At 52.9% G+C, this 18,778-nt stretch overlaps 1 protein-coding gene and 1 long non-coding RNA gene across 2 annotated transcripts in view; one reads left to right on the top strand and one right to left on the bottom strand.

The window, feature by feature from the left end:
• LOC308057464 overlaps positions 1-18,778 on the bottom strand; it is a 624,999-nt gene that overhangs the window by 272,062 nt on the left and 334,159 nt on the right. The gene's annotated exons all lie outside the window — the stretch shown is intronic.
• LOC308057474 (olfactory receptor 14C36-like) lies at positions 7,224-8,726 on the top strand (the record flags this gene model as incomplete). Its single annotated transcript, XM_080411572.1, has 1 exon — positions 7,224-8,726. Exon 1 carries the CDS (start codon positions 7,707-7,709, stop codon positions 8,724-8,726), a length of 1,020 nt encoding a protein of 339 aa, XP_080267698.1. The 5' UTR covers positions 7,224-7,706.

Genomic DNA, 18,778 nt, shown 5'->3' on the forward strand with positions numbered 1-18,778 from the left:
GATTTGCTTGAACTCACAAGTATACAGCTGAGAAATGTATTTTTTATTTATTAAGTTCTAACCCACTGCCCCCCCCCCCCCCCACACACACACACGATAATTAATCCCTCTTTTCTTCCTGTGTACACCCTGTTCTCTAAGGAAAGCAGCCAATAATTACTGCCAAGAATTTGCTATATTCAGCTGCAGAGTTGGTTGAAGAAGTCTGATGTCAACCGATGTAAGTCTCATGGGGCTGAGGACAGAAATCGTGGGGCTGGAGAGCTGAGGAGCAAGGCTGTCCACGCAGTGATTAGCTCCAGGGGCTGCTTTTCCTACCTGTCTGCACCTCCTCAGGAGACACTGTGCATCAATAGCAACTGGAAAAGCCTTCTATCAATTCCCCAAAGTGCTCATTACCTGCCTTTCTCTTTCACTGTGCGGCTGAAACTTATCTCATGAGGTGTAGGAGCCAAACTTGAAGACCAGATGTCCCTGATGGAGGAGACTGGGCTTGTCAGGGCGTTCTGCCTCGTCATGAGCCCAGGGTGTCTGTGGTGCTGTGGACTTCAGGTGTTCAGAGGAGACTGAAGAAACCTCTCAAGAACACCAAGTCAGGAGCAAAGCCCACAGCCCCTGGAAGCGTTAATGGGCCCCATGAGGGCCATGGCTGAGAAAGCCTCCCCATGGCCTTGTTAGAGCCCATCCTTGGAGGCTGTGAGTGCAGGAAGGCAAAGGCGCTGTGCAGGCAGCTCTGCTGCTGAGCAAAGCCTTGGCTTGCTTGATGAAGCAGAAAGGCCAAGCCGTGACCTGCAGCCTGTGGGGAGGTCGGTGCTGTCCCTCACACAGGGCTCAGGGCTCTTCCTGGGGACCATGGAAGGTGGGCATCCAATGCCCAGTGAAGGACAGCAATGGCACAGCAACTTCCAGCTTCCCCATGGGGCTGCAAGGAGGCAACAATGCCCCCGTGCCGTGAGGACATCATGTCTTGTCATGGCCCTCAGAGGCAGAGACAGCTGCCACAGCCAAGGGGACACAGACCTGGGTTCTACTGGTGCCTTCCAGCCTTGCCAGTGCCCTCTGCCATCCCCACCATAGGCTGTCCTGCATGCTTGGAGCCCTGTCCCTGATTCCCTGCAGCCTGTAGGCACCATCTCGCTGCCCTGCCTTGCTCTCACCCCAACATTGCCATACCTTCGCTGAGGTACCTCCACTCTCACCAGCTGTTCCTTGAAACACAAACCATGGGCTGATCCAGGCTCCCTCTGGCTGAGCCCACGCACCGCAGCAGGACCCCTGGAGTGACAGTTCTTCCTGCTGAGCTCCAGTCTCTGCTTTCCTAGTTGAAACTTGGTGACATTTTTTCCTCTCTCCTGCTGTTTTCCCCTGCCCAGGAAAGGTTTACCATCTCAGAAAATACCCTTCCAGCAGGGAATGCAGCCAGGAAGCCTTTTCTTATGCTCTGCTCTCTCACCAGAGAGAAGGAATACTCACATGGTCTCCCAAACCACGGAACTGCTGCTGGCCTTTCAGCTTCTCCCAGGGACATGACCAAGCCATGTGCCTGCTGCTGTCCCATCATGTCCCCAGAAAAAAACAACCCCTATCCCAGCCCTTCTCCTGGATGGGGCTATGGGGTCCATTTTCAGAAGGACCACGTTCCTGATGCTGGCCTGTCACCTCCAGAGGCAGAACTGACCTCACAGGCCCATCGCAACCAGGCACGTCCTCCTGCATGAGGAGTTCCTGAGACCGTTTTTCCCTCCCAATACCACACCCCTCCATCACCCTCATTCTGGCCCAGGTCCTGACCACAGAAAAGCATGCTTGTTTCATCAGATTTGTCAAATATCTTTCCCACAAGCCATTTCCCACAAGCTCATCTTCAGCTCAGCCCCTCTACTTGTGTTGACACATTTTATATATGCCTTTATAGCTCTATGGTGTTTTTTCAGGTTGGACTGACCTCTGGAGGTCATCGGGTCCACCCCTCCAGCTGAGGCAGGGTCACCTAAACCAACTTTCTCAGCAACTTGTCTAGGTAGGCTTGCAATATCATACAAGCACAGAAACAGAGAATCATTTAGCTTGGAAAAGACCTTAAAGATCATCAAATCCAAATGTAAACTCAGGACGGCCCATTCCATCACTAAATCATGCCATGAAGAATTGCATCTACCTCTATTGAAACACCTCCAGGGCTGGTGATTCCACCAGCTCCCTGGTTCCAATGCTTGAGCATCTTTGCAGTGAAGATGTTTTTCCTCATATCCAATCTGAACCTCTCCTGGTGTAACTTGAGGCTCTTGCCTCTTGTCCTGTCACTTGTTATCTGGCAGAAGACTCCTACCCACCCCATCTACAACCTCCTTTCAGGTACTTCTAGAGAGCAGTAAGATCCCCCCTGAGCCTCCTACTACCCACACTAAACAACTCAAGTCCCCTCAGTCACTCTTCATCCAAGCAGGGATCCAGACCCTTCACCAGTTTTGTTGCCCTTCTCTGGAAATGCTCCAGGACGTCAACGTTTCTCTTGCAGTGAGGAGCCCAAAACAGAAACACGTTGTTTGAGGTTTGACTTCAGCAGTGCCAAGTACAGGGGGTCCATCACTGCCCTGGTCCTGCTGGCCACGCTCTTTCTGATACCAGACAGGATGCTATTGGCCTTCTTGGCCACCCGGGCACACTGACGGCTCATGCTCAACCAACTGTCAACCCTCACCCTCAGGGTGCTTCCCCAGCAGGACCCCTTCCAGCCACTCTGCCCCAAGCCTGTAGCATTGTGGGGGGCTGTTGTGACCCACGTACAGAACTGGCACTTCTCCTGGTTGAACCTCATACAATTGGACTCACTTGAAAGGTCCAACCTGTCCAGATCCTTCTGTAGAGCCTTCCTGCCCTCAAGGACACCAGCACTGCCACCCAACTTGATGTAGTACAAAAAATCACTGTGAGTGCACTCAATCCCCGTGTCTGGATTGTTGATAAAGTTCTGAAACAGGACTGGCCCCAGCACTGAGCCCTGGGGAACGCCACTCCTTATGGGCCATCGTCACCTGGATGTCACTCCATTTACTACCTCTCTTGGGGCTTGGCTGTCCAGCCAGCTCTAACCCAGCACGGAGAACACCCACCGAAGCCATGAGCAGCCAGTTTCTCCAGGAGAATGCAGTGGGAGGTGGAGCCAAAAGGCTTTCCTAAGGTCCAGGTAGACAGCATGCACAGCCTCATCCACTACGCGGGTCACCTTGTCCCAGCAGGAGATCAGGTTCATCAGGCAGGACCTGCCTTTCATAAACCCATGCAGGCTGGTCCTGACCTCCTGGTTTTCCTGCGGCTCCTGTGCAATGGCGCTCAGGATGATCAGCTCCACAACCTTCCCTGGCACTAAGATCACGTTGACAGGCCTGTAGTTATCCTGATCCTCCCACCTACCCTTCTTGTAGGTGGGCACCACTTGACTAACAATCAGCCTTCCTGGGCCTCCCCAGTTAGCCAGCACTGTTGAAAGTCATCGCTGTGCTGAGGCAATAGAGAAACAGACCAATGATTTTCAAAGTGTCCCTGCATCACGGGATGTCCATGGTCAAGGACACAATCAAAAGCACCTTGTCCTTTCTGGGTATGAGGTTCACCGGAACCACATGTCCTCTGGGGCTGCAGAGGCATCACTGGCAGCAATGCCTTCTCCTGCAGCACTGCACAGTCCAGCCCTGCATGTCTCTGGTCCCAGGGACAGCATGGATTGCTCTCCTTAGGGACATCTCATTTCACTTTCACAGTGACCTCTGCCCACCACCCCAGCATGCGCTGCAGCAAAACATTTTGCTGGCATGTGACCTTGGACACTTGGTACCCATTATTATTTTTGTTGTTACATGTCTGAGCTTGGCCCAGGTGACACAGGTGTGGTTCAGGGTAACTCTGCTCTGAAATAACCTAAATCAGGGAGAGGAAGGGCAAAAGTCTTATTTAAGCAGCGTGAGGAAGCCTTAGGATCAATAACCTCACATCTTCTTGGGGAATTTAGAGATCCTGTGTGTTTACATGGCAGGGGTTTGGGAGTGGTTTGGAGGTGTTTGTAGGGCTGGCAGAGGTGAGAAGAGACCAAGAGCTGACTCCACGGCCATAACAGCCACTTTCATTTGACTCCAAAATGGACCAGCCCCTGCCCAAACCTGAGCCAATAAGCAATTCTAGTGGCACCTCTGTGATCCCCATGGCAGAAAGGACAAAACACAATGGGAGAGGAGTGAGAATTATGTGAGAGAACAACCCTATAGACATCAAGGGGAGTGAAGAAGGAGGGGAGCAGCGAGACAGAGGCTTGGTGGGATCCTGCAAGCCAGTGGTCAAGTAACCGCCCGCCGACAGTCACAGGGCAGCACAGTGACAATGCTCCTTTAGGTGTCTGCAGGTTCTTTGCATCGGCATTCTAGCACAGCTGCCAGATGGGCCAGCAGCTGTGATGCTCCCCTGGATCTGAAACCCTGCATCACTCGTGTCCACCTTGGTTCTAGGAGCAAAGAAACGGTGGAGTCTCATCTCCCAGGGGGAGTGAGGCAGGAGAGCAGCAGAGTGCAGGCCCCAGGTCACACACTGGCAGGCTGTGGCCTGTGCAGAAGGAGGGAACGCTCCTTCGGGTGCCATGGAATTGCCCCACAAGCATAAACTCCATTTTCAATGTTGGACCTGTTGGAGGCTGCTGTCCTTGCCGAGCAGCTGTGCTGAGCTCTGCCACCTGCCCTGGCACTTGGTTCCCTCAGTGTCACAGCTCTGTCTGCAACAGGACGGGCTCCAGCTGCCTCTGCGTGGGCCCCTGGCTGAGGGCACTGCTGCACATCTGGGCTGAAGCCCCCCAGCTGTGGCACCAGCCCAGCTCTGCCTGGCCATAAGGCAACCTGGTACCAAGTGTCCCCGAGCCCGTGGGTGCAAAGGCTTTGCTTCAGAGCAGAGACGTGGCCTGGGCAAAGGAGAGCTGAGTCTTGAGCCCTCGGACTGTGCAATGAAGTGCTGCAATGGGCTCTGCAGGGCTTACTGAAGCACTGAGGACATCCTCCCTGCCCTGCCTGCAGAACCACCAGACACACACGTACACACACACTCCTTTAGGAGTACTTGGATCCTTTGCTGCAGTCTTCCTGGTGTCCTGTCTAGTAATGGGTTAACAAAAGTTGATGCTCATGCAGAAAACTTTTTCTAGTAAGGGAATTGCCAGAGCTGGAAATAAGTGTGTCCCCCCAGGTGAGGCAAGGCCCATGAGGGATTGCCTCATCCTGCTGCCCAGCAGGTTCCCCTGCAGCCCCAGGGACAGCTGGAGGGAGCCCCGAGGGGCAGAGGAGGGAGGCAGGGAGAGCTCAAAAGCAGACCTTGGTGGGAGGCTGCTGAGAGCTCCCTGCTGGAGAAATCTGCAGAGCCCTTGAGCCGGTAAGTGTGTGGCTGCAGAGCAATGCCTCTGCAGTTGCTAGCCGGGTCTGCAGCAGCTGGGCCCCCCCCAGCCTGTGGGACCGTGTGGGAGCCTTTTGCTGTGGAGGAGGCCAGTGTGCTGCAGAGCAGGGCTTCCCTGCTGCAGCGTGGGAGGGCCAGGGCATGTGGGCTGCCTTGTGCCAGGGCCGGCTGCAGGGCTGTGAAGGTGGCTGTGCAGGCAGGGGTGCCCAGGGCTGTCCTTGCCAGCAGGGTCCCTGCAGCCGCGGGGGCTGTGTGCTGGGGCAGGGGCTCTGCCGCCTGCCAGGGGCAGCTCTCAGCCTGCCGGGGGGCTCCCCACAGCTCTGGGGGCGTATGGACTGAGCCCCGAGAGGGAAGGATCTCTCTGCTGTTGAGAGTGTGCTGCATGGCTGAGCGCTGCTTACAAGGGTAGGTTACCCTCAGAATATGTCTGGATGAGACTTTTCGTATCGAAGGTCAGCGCAGGGATTGCTGTGATAAATCCAGGGCTCTCCTCAATCTGTGTTTTCAGCTTTCTGTTGTTGGGGGCAGGAGAGGGAAGGCAGAAATGTTAATGGAGATCTCGAGTTTGAAGATGTCCCTGAGACTGCCAGCTGTAACTCTGAGTGATGAGGAGGTCTGCCAGGAGCCTCCTGAAGTGCCCTCAGCCACTCCTCCGCCTATGAACAGCAGCAGCAGCACCTTTGCTGGAGCCATCAGGGTCGTTCTGAGCTGCCCTTTTCCCCCTGCGGACAGGACCCTGCGCCCAGCCAGTGCCCTGCAGAGAGGCACGTTTGTGCGGGGCCAGTGCACAGAGGTTGTGAGGGGATCTGTGAGCGCTGACAGGGAAAGACCTGGCACAGGGAGATACCTCCCACAAGAAAATCTCTTGACATCCAGGATATTGCAAGGACTGGTAGGAAACTTCAGACAGCATTGTTGTTGAAAGGAGAATCAGAAAGCTCTCTCTGACCATGTGCAGTGCAGACCCCTTTCTCTGAGGCATCCCCCTGGCTGCTCTCCCCCCAGCAAAGCCTCTGCCCTCAGGGCTGGGGGTCCCAAGGTGTGAGCCACCCCCTCTGCAGCCAGAGCTCCAGCAGAGCCGCGGTGCAGCTCTGCAGCCACGTGCCCCGGTCCCTCTGCAGAGCACAGGGGCTGAGAGCAGCTGCCCGGCAATGTTGGTGTGTGGGAGGTGGCGAGCAGAGCTGAGCAAGGGCAGCGCTGCCCTCAGTGCCTGGCACGCTCGCCCTGGACACTCTTACCTAGACCATCAGTGCAATTTTACTTCTTTCTCTGCCTTTTGGGGTTAGTTTTATTCTCTTGCTCTTGCTGTCAGGCTCTCTGGGGATGGGTGTTTCAGCTGCAGAGTCACACTCTGACCTTGTGGGTCCTCTCCTGCAGGGGTGTCCATGGGAACAAGGGTCCCAGCTTTCCTCTCACCTGTGAGGCTGTGGGCAATGCCTTGTGTGGGGCTGGGCAATGGGCTGGTTCTCCCTGAACCTGATGCTATTGTTAGGGCACTTGGCTACCTCCTTGAAGTTTATTTCCAAGCAGTGCGTTGCCCTCCAGAATGGAAACCTGTCCCCTCGCACCCATTAGTGATCTGAAAGCCCCACGTAGAGGCGTAGAGTTTCTGTGATGGAGAAAACGCTGTTGGGGAGGGTGAAATGAGCTGTGTATCCTTTGCTGCGGGTGGGATGCTGACTTCTGATGAAAGTCTACAACCTTTACTGGTCTGTGGTGGGTCAGTCTGTTCTCAGCAGTGCCTTGTGGGATTTCAGGGTAACATGGGAGTGTGGCCACCATTCATCTCAGGAAGGTGCAAGCCCATAGAAACTGGGAACCAGCAGGACAGACCACCTCCCCTCACTGGGCACTCACCCACAGGCAATCCTCTTGCCTCACAGACCTCACTCTGTTCCACCGGAGGGCAGCAAAAATGCTCTGAGTTTCTGACATCCGAGAATATTCAACAGGAGAGATGGAGGGGAGCTGTGAAAAAAACTAAAACTCTCTTAAAATGCCTTCACCCTTCCCGTTCCTTAGCACTGGCGCTGCAGACGCTGACCAGCCCTTCTGCGTTGGCACTGGTTTCACAGGACAAAGTTAAACACCAGGACTGGTCCCTGCCCCCACCCACTGCTGCAGAGTGGGGCTGGCTGGTCAAGAGCCCGTGGGCAGATGCCCTGCTCTTCATCGCCCACACGGCCAGCACCAAGCAGGGCTGCAGCCACACAGCTGCAGGAAGGTCTCTGAGAAAAGAGAGGGATGTCTGTGTGTGACGGGGGGGTGGTCTGTGGGAAATGGCTTTGATTTTGCTTGCAGAAGTCTCCCCTAAATTATCACTGTCTTTTTCTCCTGTGACAGGATCATATGCCCAGAGGCAGCAGATGTCCAACAGCAGCTCCATCACCCAGTTCCTCCTCCTGGCATTTGCAGACACGCGGGAGCTGCAGCTCTTGCACTTCTGGCTCTCCCTGGGCATCTACCTGGCTGCCCTCATGGCCAACGGCCTCATCATCACCACCGTAGTGTGCGACCGCCACCTGCACACCCCCATGTACTTCTTCCTCCTCAACCTCTCCCTCCTCGACTTGGGCTCCATCTCCACTATTGTCCCCAAAGCTATGGCCAACTCCCTCTGGGACACCAGGGACATCTCCTACTCAGGATGTGCTGCACAGCTCTTCCTGATTGTCTTTTTCCTTTCAGCAGAGTGTTCTCTCCTCACCGTCATGGCCTATGACCGCTTTGTGGCCATCTGCCAGCCCCTGCACTACGGGACCCTGCTGGGCAGCAGAGCTTGTGTCCACATGGCAGCAGCTGCCTGGGCCAGTGGGTTTCTCAATGCTGCGCTGCACACGGCCAATACACTGTCACTGCCACTCTGCCAAGGCAATGCCCTGGGACAGGTCTTCTGTGAAATCCCACAGATCCTCAAGCTCTCCTGCTCACACACCTACCTCAGGGAAGTGGGGCTAACTGTGGTTAGTGTCTTAGTAGCTTTTGGGTGTTTTGTTTTCATTGTTCTGTCTTACATGCAGATCTTCAGGGCTGTGCTGAGGATCCCCTCTGAGCAGGGACGGCACAAAGCCTTTTCCACGTGCCTCCCTCACCTGGCCGTGGTCTCCCTCTTTCTCAGCACTGGCACATTTGCCTACCTGAAACCCCCCTCCATCTCCTCCCCATCCCTGGACCTGGTGGTGTCGGTCCTGTACTTGGTGGTGCCTCCAGCAGTGAACCCCCTCATGAGGAACCAGGAGCTCAAGGGTGCAATGTGCAAACTGATAACTGTATCTTCTTCTGAAGGAATAAAATGTTGAATAAAGTTTATAATGTAATTTATCAAAGACCCAGAGTGTCTTCTGAATTTGTTGTAGTTTCTCAGGGTATTTCATTTCTGATAAAGGTGTCGTCCCCATTCTAAATTCCTTCGGTGGTTTTCTTTTCTGAAAGTGTCCTGCTCTCTCCTCATCTAACAAAGCCAAAGGGCCATTAAACCACTATGTTTTTCCTGGGATTCTTTCTTCCAAGGCCTTTCTGGAGCTGCAGGGACAGTTCCTGTATCCACAGACGGAGGGGAAAAAATTCCTGGCATGACAGCAGTACCAGGGAACACCAGCACATGGCTCTCCAGTGCTGTCCTCCTTCCACTTCCACACTCCCCTTCTGACCCCCTGCCTTGGTGTAAGGCCTGAGCGCTCTGGCAGCTTGGTCACCGCCGTGCTGCGTGGCAGCCCTGTGAGTGCAGGCAGGGGCAGGCAACGGGCACTCTGTGACGGTGCTGGCCTCCATCAAATGTTCTGGGTTTGTGGAGACCACCTGAATGCAGCACTGCAACGTGCTTCCTTGAACCGAGGTCCCCGTGCCCATTGCTCATGACGAGGGCCATCTCCGCGAGGTGCCGAGCAGGGCGCGACACCCCCGGGCTGAGGTGCTGCCAGCCTCTGGCAGGGGCAGCAGGAGGCCAGGCAGTCACTGTGCCCGCTGCAGTGCTCTGCCTCCGCACGTGCCAGGGACGAGCTCGTGCCTCTGAGCCCCCCTGTGTGCGTGAGGCTGGGGTTCAACCACGCCAGCAGTGCATGAGGCCAGCTGAGGTGGGGACACCTCCCAGGGCACAGCCGTTCCTGTGTGTGACTGCAGGAACAAAGGCCACTGTCCCAGGGAGATTCATCTCACCCGCCTTGGGCAGGCTCATTGCAAGTGCCTCTGTCTGATCACGGCACCCTTTCTGGATGGTGCCCTCAATTGTGTCCGAGCAATCAGGGAGGTTCTGGGGTCCTGGCAAAAGGCAGACATCCAGCCTTTGTTCAGGAAAAGCAAGAAGGACAATTGGGAGAAATACAGGCTGGTCATCCTCACCGTAGTGTCTGGGGAAATGACGGTGGAAATACTCCTGCAGCCAGTTCCAGGTAATTGTGGGACATCAAAGGGATTGCTGCACCCGTACGTATTGAGGCAAGAAGGGGGTGGTTTGTACCTGCACCTTTGCAAGGGGTTTGACTTTTTCTCCTGCACTTTCTGTATAGGCAGATGGGTGACTTCTGGAGTGAAGAAATGGAGGACACTGTGGGTGGGAAGTTGCCTGGCGGCTTGTGGCTATGTCTCGAGCTAGCTCAACGGCGTCAGGGAGAGAAACCCGACCTTGGGAGAGAGACACAGTTATGCCTGTTGGAAAGAAGCCATGGGAGCAAGAGGAGAACCTTGAAGACAGGGAGTGGTCTGCAGAGCTTGTGGCCTTGTAGATAAAGGGAGTTGCTGAGCTGCTGTGTCTGTAATAAAAAAAGAGCCCAGAGTCGAAAGTTGCTGAGCACAGTTACAGGCTGACACGTCAGCCCCCTGCAAAGGTATAAAAGGCTTGCTTGATTTTAATAAAGTGTCTCCGAGGTGTCTTTGAGTGTCTTCGTGCCTTCAATCCGCTCCCAGAGTCAGTGCATCATACGCCACAGGGGCTCAAGATTAAATGTCACCAGTGGTCAAGTCCTCCTGGTGGCCACTGACTAGTGACATCTTCCAGTGCAAGCAGTTGGGCCAACTGTGTTGAATGTCTTTATTGTCTCCCAGTACAAGCTGACAAAGTGGCTTTTCAGACCCTTCTGTGGATGATGCCAAAGTGGGAAGAGCCCTTGAGAGATGCCATCCAGTTCACCCTGCCCATAGCAGGACAGCTGGACAAGGGGCTTTACAGGGGCCTCTCCCAACCTGAGATATTCTAGGACTCATTGACTCACTTCCCTGGAGAGCTCAGTTGGGATGGGATAGCAGGGGGAAGAAGGGAAAACAGAGGCGCAGAAGCAGAGACAAAACAGGGTCCAGTAGAAACAGAGCAGTTCCCCTGAGGAATGTTCTTCCACCCAAAATTGTACGTAAAAAATCCATGAGATAAATTGGCTGAGAGAAGCTTCCCTTTATCTGCTGGGGTGCTGGGCCACAGGGAGGGTGATGGCTGAGGACGGTATCTCGTGGTCAGTTGTGTCTCAGGGACTCACATTCCAGCAGGAAGCCAATGGCTGTGACGGGGGCAGTGAGGCCAGTTCTGCCTGCGGAGGGGACAGCCCAACAGCAGCAATGTGCCTGGGAAAGGGGCGGTGAGGTCACCTCTGCCTGAAACAGCGCGTAGGGCAGCCCCTGACTCACGGCTGGGACACGTGCTGTTAAGCTCCATCTGCCCGTGTCTCGGGTAGGCCAGCGGAACCAAGGGGATTATTTCTTGCTTGTCACGTCGCTGCTGCCTGAGAACATGGCAGCACAGCAGCAGGCACACCGCTTGCTCGTGTCTATGCGAGAAGCTGAAAGGCGCGCAGCCTTGGAAGAGCGCGGTGAGGCCGTGGCATGGTCAGGGGAAAGGCCACCAGGAGGGTGACGGGTCGGGATGCCCGCCTCGAAGGGTGGTTTCCTAGGTGGTGGAGCTTTCCTTGGAGGTAGGGAAGAGCAGGAGGGAGAAGCACTGCCAGCCAGTGCAGCTGGGAAAGTGGAGACTGGAGGTCAGGAGGAGGAAATGTCACTCCAGGGCTTGTGCTGTGGTGGGAGACGTCGTCCAGAAGGAGTGTGAGATCAGTGCATGTGTGTGTGTTTGCAGGAACAGCGTGTGAGGGTGGGCAGACATCGGTGCATGTGTGGCAAGGGCAGGGTGAGAGCAAGGTGGGGAAGCCAGATGGGTGCCTGCAGCCTGCCGGGGAAAAGCAGCAGCCGTGGGACAGCGTAGGACAGCGTGAGATGGAAGGCAAAGGGCACGGGCAAGGCTGGAAGTCACCAAGAGAACCCAAGGGTTGTCCCCTTGCGTACGGCCATTGCCTCTGCCGTACAGAGCGCAGTTTATGGCACCTGCAGTGTCCTTGGCCATCTCTTCCACTCCTGTGGATCTCTTTATCACTGCCTTCCCCAGTTCAGCAGCCCCTCGCCAAGGAATAAACCACCCAGCAGAAGAGTGAAACCCCGTGGGTCTCTCTGTAAGGGGTGGTTGATTCCGCCTGTATCTCCACAGGTAAGTTGTTCACCACCGACTGTTGTCCAGTGTCTCAGTCAGTCATATCAGGAAATATCCCACCATCTTGGTGGTACATCTACCCAACCATCTTGGTGGTAACGCTTTTTGTGCTACACTGGCACATATCCAGCACCACCCAGTGCCCACTGGAACGTTCCAGTACCTACTGCTAGTTAGTTCTGACAGCTTCATGAATTGCATTGAGCAATCACAATGTGGGTAGGGCCCCACAAAGAGCAGAGTTCCATTTTGGTGTGTCTTGGCTTCATTTTAGTAACACACTTCACACTGAGTGTGGATTCAGTATTGCCCAGGTCTGGAGGTCAGTCTCGTTCCAATGAGTGTATTTTGGTCGTAGCCATAAGTTATGCCCACTAGTCCCAAATGGGATGGGGATACCAGCTACAGGCATTCCTGCATGAGGATATTCAGGGAAATGGGTACAAACCCAACAATCACTCCTCCTTAACAGCATTTTTCGATTCTTCAACAATATTCAAATGAGTATTCCATGTCCATGACTCCTCCCTATCCCACCCAAGCTGAGGATTTAGCATACCACATCACAGGCCAAATTCTATACATCTGTAAAACATGTTTCAACATATATCTACAAAGGAGAGGCAAGTAGCAGACTCCAGTTTCCCTGTAGACAGCCCAGCCTTATCTGGGGTCGCATTTCAGTCATTCACCTATATGCTGTCTGGCAATAATGCAAGATCCTGAACCTAGAACTTCATGATTCTGGAGGTAGTTTCAAGCATAAAGGTTTTTCTTGCTTGGCAGTCCATTCTGGTGATGTGGCTGGTTAAACCCTGCTATGGCACGTCCATGGAGTGACTCCTTCAGGCCTGACAGCAGTGTAGGTGCTGAGCAAAATCTGGAAAGGTCCTTTCACTTCTCTTCAACGGTTCATCTATCCACGTTCTAAGATACACGCAATCTCCGGGTTGGTAGTGATGTACAGACACGTCCAGGGACAGATCTGCGCTCACAGTGAGGTACCTCTGGAGAGAGGACAGGACCTTTCCTAGAGACTGAACATACTCTTTTAAGCCATGTTTGCCTTCTATTATTTTGGGATTCAGTCCCATTTCTGTCACCTGGCAAGGTTTACCACGTATCCTTTCCAAAGTCTCTCCTTCCATTTACGCTGGATCCTGTATCTGTAGCAATGGTGAGGGAAAAGCATCTGACTGCTCTCTCCGAGGTTCTTGGCAAATTTTACTCATCTGTCCTTTCAGGCTTTGCTTCATTCTCTCTACTTTCCCGCTTGATTGAGGTCTCCATGGAGTGTGGAGATCCCATTTTACCCCTCCTAGTTTAGCTAAAAGGTGAAGGGCTTCTACTACCAATTGTGAACCCCTACCTGCGAGCGGCGGGGAATAACATGCAGCCGACTCAATATGAGTGATAAAGCATGATTCCATTCATTAATCCGAATAGCTCTTATTTATACAGTGTATCTAATTACGCATACTCAGCAGCCTATGATTGGCTACAATCACTACCTGCTCATTTACATGGTCCTCCTACTTGCGGTTAGCTAGCTTACGTAACTTCTTTATCTTTACTGCACATACCTCCTCAGAGTTGTTTGTGAAGCCTGTTAAGGCCGCGGTGTCCCTGCAACACCGCAGCCATCAGCACAGCTGGCAACCTCAGCTGAGGCCCAGTCTTGATAGCACACTGGTTAGATGCGGCTCTGCTCGTACAAATGCTCTAATGATCTGTGATCCTTCTCATCCAGCCATTCTCCGACACCTACCCGAAGAAAGTCCTATGGGTACCTGAATCTCAGTATTATCTCTGAACTTACACTTATGATACTTCTTATTGGTGCGGCAAGGGAAAGCTTCCAGCCAGCCTGAAAAAGCATCTGCCATTACTAAAAGATACTGATACACATTTTTCTGCAGTAACTTGGGAAAAGTCTATTTGCCAGTAATCCCCTGGGCTTTGTCAGCACTGGGAAAGATCATTGGGGTAGGTGAGGGTTATTCTTCAGGTACAACTCAGGCTTCTTCACTCTGCTTTTTGTTTTCCCAGTCATGGTACTTTTAGAACTTGCCCTTTCAAGGCTTCTAACATCCTCTCAAATCCCCAGGGAGTTTCTTGGTGCTTCCTTTTAGCCAATTCACACATAATTTCCTCTGTAAATGTTAGTTGATGCGAAGGAGTCACCCATCATCCGTGATTTGGGTTGCCTTCAGTATATTAGCCAACTGATTGTTTCCTGGTGGATCCTGTGGGCTCTTAGGTCCTAATTTCTGCCGTTTCTCTGGCAGGACTAGCAGTATTTGACTTTCAGCTGCTTCTTTCCTTGCTTGATCTGCCACTTGCTGTCCTAGATGCACCGAACTATCTCCAAGGTGCTGCACTTTATGATGCATAATTGCCAGCACCCTGGGTCAACTGGTCACCTGAAATGATTGTTGGGTCTTTGCCTCATAATTTGGCTGGGGATCCTTGAGAGGTTCAGAGTCCTCTTTCTTTCTTTCTTTCCAACAGCCCCATCGGCATGGTCTATTCCAAAGGCAAATTTCAAATATGTCCATTCATTAAAAAAGCCTTGTCTGTTGATAATAATGCCAATGCCCTTAGTAAGGCTGTGAGTTCTGCCTCTTGGACCCACGTGTCAGATGAGAGGGCTTTGCCTTCTCTTCTCTCTCTGATAGTTACCACCACATATCCTGCTCTTTGGGTCCCATTTTGCACAAAACTACTACCACCTACAAATAAGTCCCAGTCTCCATTTTCTGTTGGCGTGCCTTTTAATTCCACTCGGCTAGAATATACCTCTGCCATTGTCTTTAAACAATCATGAGTTACTTCTTCTTTGCCACTGAGATCATGTCATTTTTGCCCAGGTGTCAGTTCCTGGGCCTCTTGCACCGGTAATACTGTAGCTGCCACCGTGCGCGGACAGGTTGGCCATCCTTTACTGACACTGTCCAGCTGTTTGGAAAAGCTCCCCACGGCTCTGCTCCATGGTTCCAGTCTCTGGGCCAACACTCCTAAGGCAACATGTCACCTTTCATGCACAAGAGTTCCAATGGGTTTTCTAGGTTTGGGAGGCCTAGAGCTGGAGCACTCATTCCAGTCCGTTTCCATTCCGTAAATGCCTCTCTGCACTCCTGAGTCCAGACAAGGAGGTTTCCGTTTCCTCCGACACCTTCATATAAAAGCTTGGCAATGAGTCCCAAATTCATTATCCGTAAGTGACACCACCCGGCCATTCCCAGGGATGCTCTGAGCTCTTGTTTTCATTTGGCTTCTGGGATTTGACAAATGGCCCTCTTCCTCCAGCTCCAAGACTCTGCAGGCCCAGGCAAATTGTAAATCCCCAATTGGTTGCTTCTTCTGGGGTGGTCTCTGCCTTTTCCCAGGGTACTTTGTACCCTGCTAGCCCCCAAAGTTTAGGAGGTCCTTGATATAGAACCTTCTTTACTACTGGTTGCTAGCAGTATGTCACCTACCTATTGCAGCAAGGCGACATTTTCATACCTCTTTTGCCAGCTTTCCAACTCACTGGCTAATTGATTTCTGTTATAAATTGAGACCACAACGGATCATAATCCAATTAAAATTTTATTAATTATAGCAAGTAGAATATGAGCAAAACAGCGCTGGACGACAGGGGAGTCTGCGCTCCACCAACTGCCGTCCTGAACAGTTCAAACAGTCCCTTTTTATACATCTTTACTTCCATGTTCATGAGGTAGTGGAGTCATGCTTTTGTTGTTAGGGGGGTCGTTTTCTGCCTCCTGCTGGTCTTCCTCCTTTGTCTCATTGCCCTGTTTCTGTCGGTTCCTGGACACCTGGTTGTTATCTTATCTTGCATCAGAGGTGTCTGGTTTAGTTTGTGTATTGCGGTTATCTTATCTTACAGGGGAGGTGTCTGGTAGCTGTTTGCATAGGCGTTTTCATATCTTTTGTTGCCTAAACTTTACATTGAGCTTAACATAAATCTTAATAAACAATACCCTAGTCCATAGTTTCTCACAATTTCCAAAGACTGTAGGACTATTTTTAACTCCTTGCAGTCATACAGCCCTGCACAGCTGGGTTTCTCGACCAGTTTCAGGGCTTTCCCATTTGAAACCAACCGATTGGTGACTGGCAGCAGCCAGCACAAGGCAGAAGAAGGCATCTTCACATCTCATACAGTAAACCATTCCTCATTCTCCTTCAGGGTGGTCAGGAGGGCATACGGGTGTGCTACTGCCTCATGGACATCTTGCACAGTTGGATTTATCACTCTTGAATCTTGCACCAGTTTATATTCTTCTGAATTTGGCTTCCTGGCTGGTAATACTGGAGTGTTATGTTCTGATTGCCATTCTCTTAGTAACCCAAAATCTGTGATCTGTTCAATTAATGACTCCAACCCTTTCCTGACTTGCAGTTTAACTGGGTACAGCTTTTGACTTGCTGGTCTGGCATTTGGCTTCAGCTGGATGATTACTGGTTCCCCTGCTTGGGGTTGCCCTGGTGTTCCTGAAGCCCGTACAAGAGGTATTGCAGCATTTGTAACTGCTTCTGGTATCTAATGGAGCTCGGCTTCCTTCTGCAACATAAGAACGTGGGCATCCAAATCTTTATTGTCAGGAATATGGTTCCGTTGAGGAAGCCCAGGTGGCACCTCAGGTAGCTTTGGTTTCTGTCAACCAGCAACTGAATCCCAGCCCTGCAGTGCGTCACGGTCTGACCCAAGTTCATCCAGCTGGTCCATGAACAGGAAGCCCATCACAGTGGGGGTCCCAATCACCTGGCTACTCCCACACTCCACTGGTACTTATTCCAACAATCCTTTGCTCAGCCCTGTGAAGATACCATCAAAGAACCAGTGCATGGTTCTCACAGTGTTCCTGGATCACAGCATACCCAAACTGAAGCACATTTTCAGCAGCACCATGTCCTCCTGGAGGTCAGCCTCCCCTCCCCCACAGGCCTTCAGGGGCCTCAGCAGCACTGCAGCTAGCCAAGCCTTCTTCTGCCAGGGCTGCAGAGCCCAGCACTGCTTTTCTGGCCTTGCAGAGGGCAGGGCTTCCTCTGCCGATGAGCTTAGATTGCCACCGCCACCCACTCCAGCGGGTCTCTGGTCTCCAGCACAGCACGGGCACACGCTGGCTCGGGGGCGCTTGGTACCAGCTTTGCCCGAGAGAAGCCTGAGCGTGGCCCCAGCGCTACGGCTGAGGTGCTGCAGCCCAAAAGCGCACCGATGGCTTGGGCCTGGGGCACAGGCAGGAGGAGCTGGACTTCCACATGCTGTCATCGTGCTGGATATGGATGGAGTAAATCATGCTATTGATGAACTAAATCCTGAGGGGTGGTGGGACAGGTCACAGTGGTGCGGCAGGGGAAGGTGTGGGCTTTTCACGAGGGACAGGCCAGGAAGCTGAGGAGGGGATGCCCTCCGTGTGCAGGCACTTGTTGCACGTGCGGATCTCCTCTACGGGGTGTGCAGCAGGTTGGGTGAGCCCTTGCAGGAGAGTGTCAGCGAGAGGCCGGTTAGTGTGCCATCCTGGTGGGAGACACAGCGCCCGCACTCAGGGTACGGCAGTGGAGAAAGGCTTATCTAAGCAAGCCAAGGAAGTCTGCAAGTCCATGGTCCCAGCTCTTATTGGGGACTTCATGACCCTGACACTTTCTGGAAGGGGAGCACAGCAGGATACACACCGTCCAGCTGGTGTCGGGGGTCTCTTGAGACAAATTCTTTGCACAGGTGTCAGGCCAACAAAGGTGATGCTCACCTGAATCTGGTCCTTGCCAAACAGGCAGTGCTGCTGAGGGAGTGAAAACCAGTGTCAGCCCTGGCTGTAGTGCTCATGAAATAGTGGGAGAAGGCTTTAGCCTCTTCAGGGGACTTGTAGTGGTAGTCCCATGGGCAGCAGCACTCAAGGACAGCAGAGCTGTGTACGGCTGGTCATTCAGGAAAGCATTTCCCAAGCAGAACTGTCCATACCAAGAAGCAGGAAATCAAGCAGACATGCCAAGAGAGATCCTTGGCTAAAGAAGGAATTCCTCAAGTATCTCCAGAGAGAAAAGGAAGCATCCTGGAGGTGGAGGCGAGGGCTCAAAGAGGAATTTAGAAATAGGGATGTCTTCAGGGAAGCCAAAGCCTGCTTAGTATGGGGTCTTGCAAGACGTTCAAGGGCATCAAGAGGATCTGTCGCTACTTGCAGAACAGTTTAAGAACTAAACAAAGCCCCTGTGTGGCCACTGCTGGGCTTAGTAAGAGCAGGTCTAGATAAAACTGAACATCCTCCAGGTCCTCTTTGCTTTAGTCTTCCCCAGCATCGTGTCCCAAAGCTTTGTGCCTGAAGGCAGGGCTCTGGAGGGAACCAGCCAAGTGTGGATGGGGATCAAGTCAGGAGTCATTTGGCCAAATTCAATGCTTTCCACTCCAGGGAGGTGGAGGGGCGGCATCCCAGGGAGCAGTGTGAGCAGGCCGATGTCCCAGTGAAGCCATTCTCCATCACCACTGGAAGGTCCTAGAGACTGGAGGAACTTCCTCTTGCCTGGAAGCACCCATGAATCTCGTGATACCCAAGAATGAAAAATTGAAAGTCCTGCCCCTAAAGTGGACCGAGGCCCTGCGATGACACAGGGCAGGGACTGCCTGGCTGGACCCTTGGTTTGCATTCGGCAAACTAGGAGCCACCAGGAAAGGTGACCAACAGCCTCCTGGGCTGTATGACCAGGAGCACAGCCACGGCAAGTCATTCCCTCCCTCTGCTTCCCACTTGTTTCACCACATCTAGAGTACTTGTCTAGCTTTGGTGCTCCGCAATAGCAGAGAGACATTGGCACGCTGGAGCCATTTCAGTAAAGAATCACAGAGATGGTCAAGGCTGGAGCACGTGCCCTGGTAGATCAGGCTGA

This window comes from Falco punctatus, assembly GCF_963210335.1.
Source record: "Falco punctatus genome assembly, contig: scaffold_30, whole genome shotgun sequence".
NCBI classification, from domain to species: domain Eukaryota; kingdom Metazoa; phylum Chordata; class Aves; order Falconiformes; family Falconidae; genus Falco; species Falco punctatus.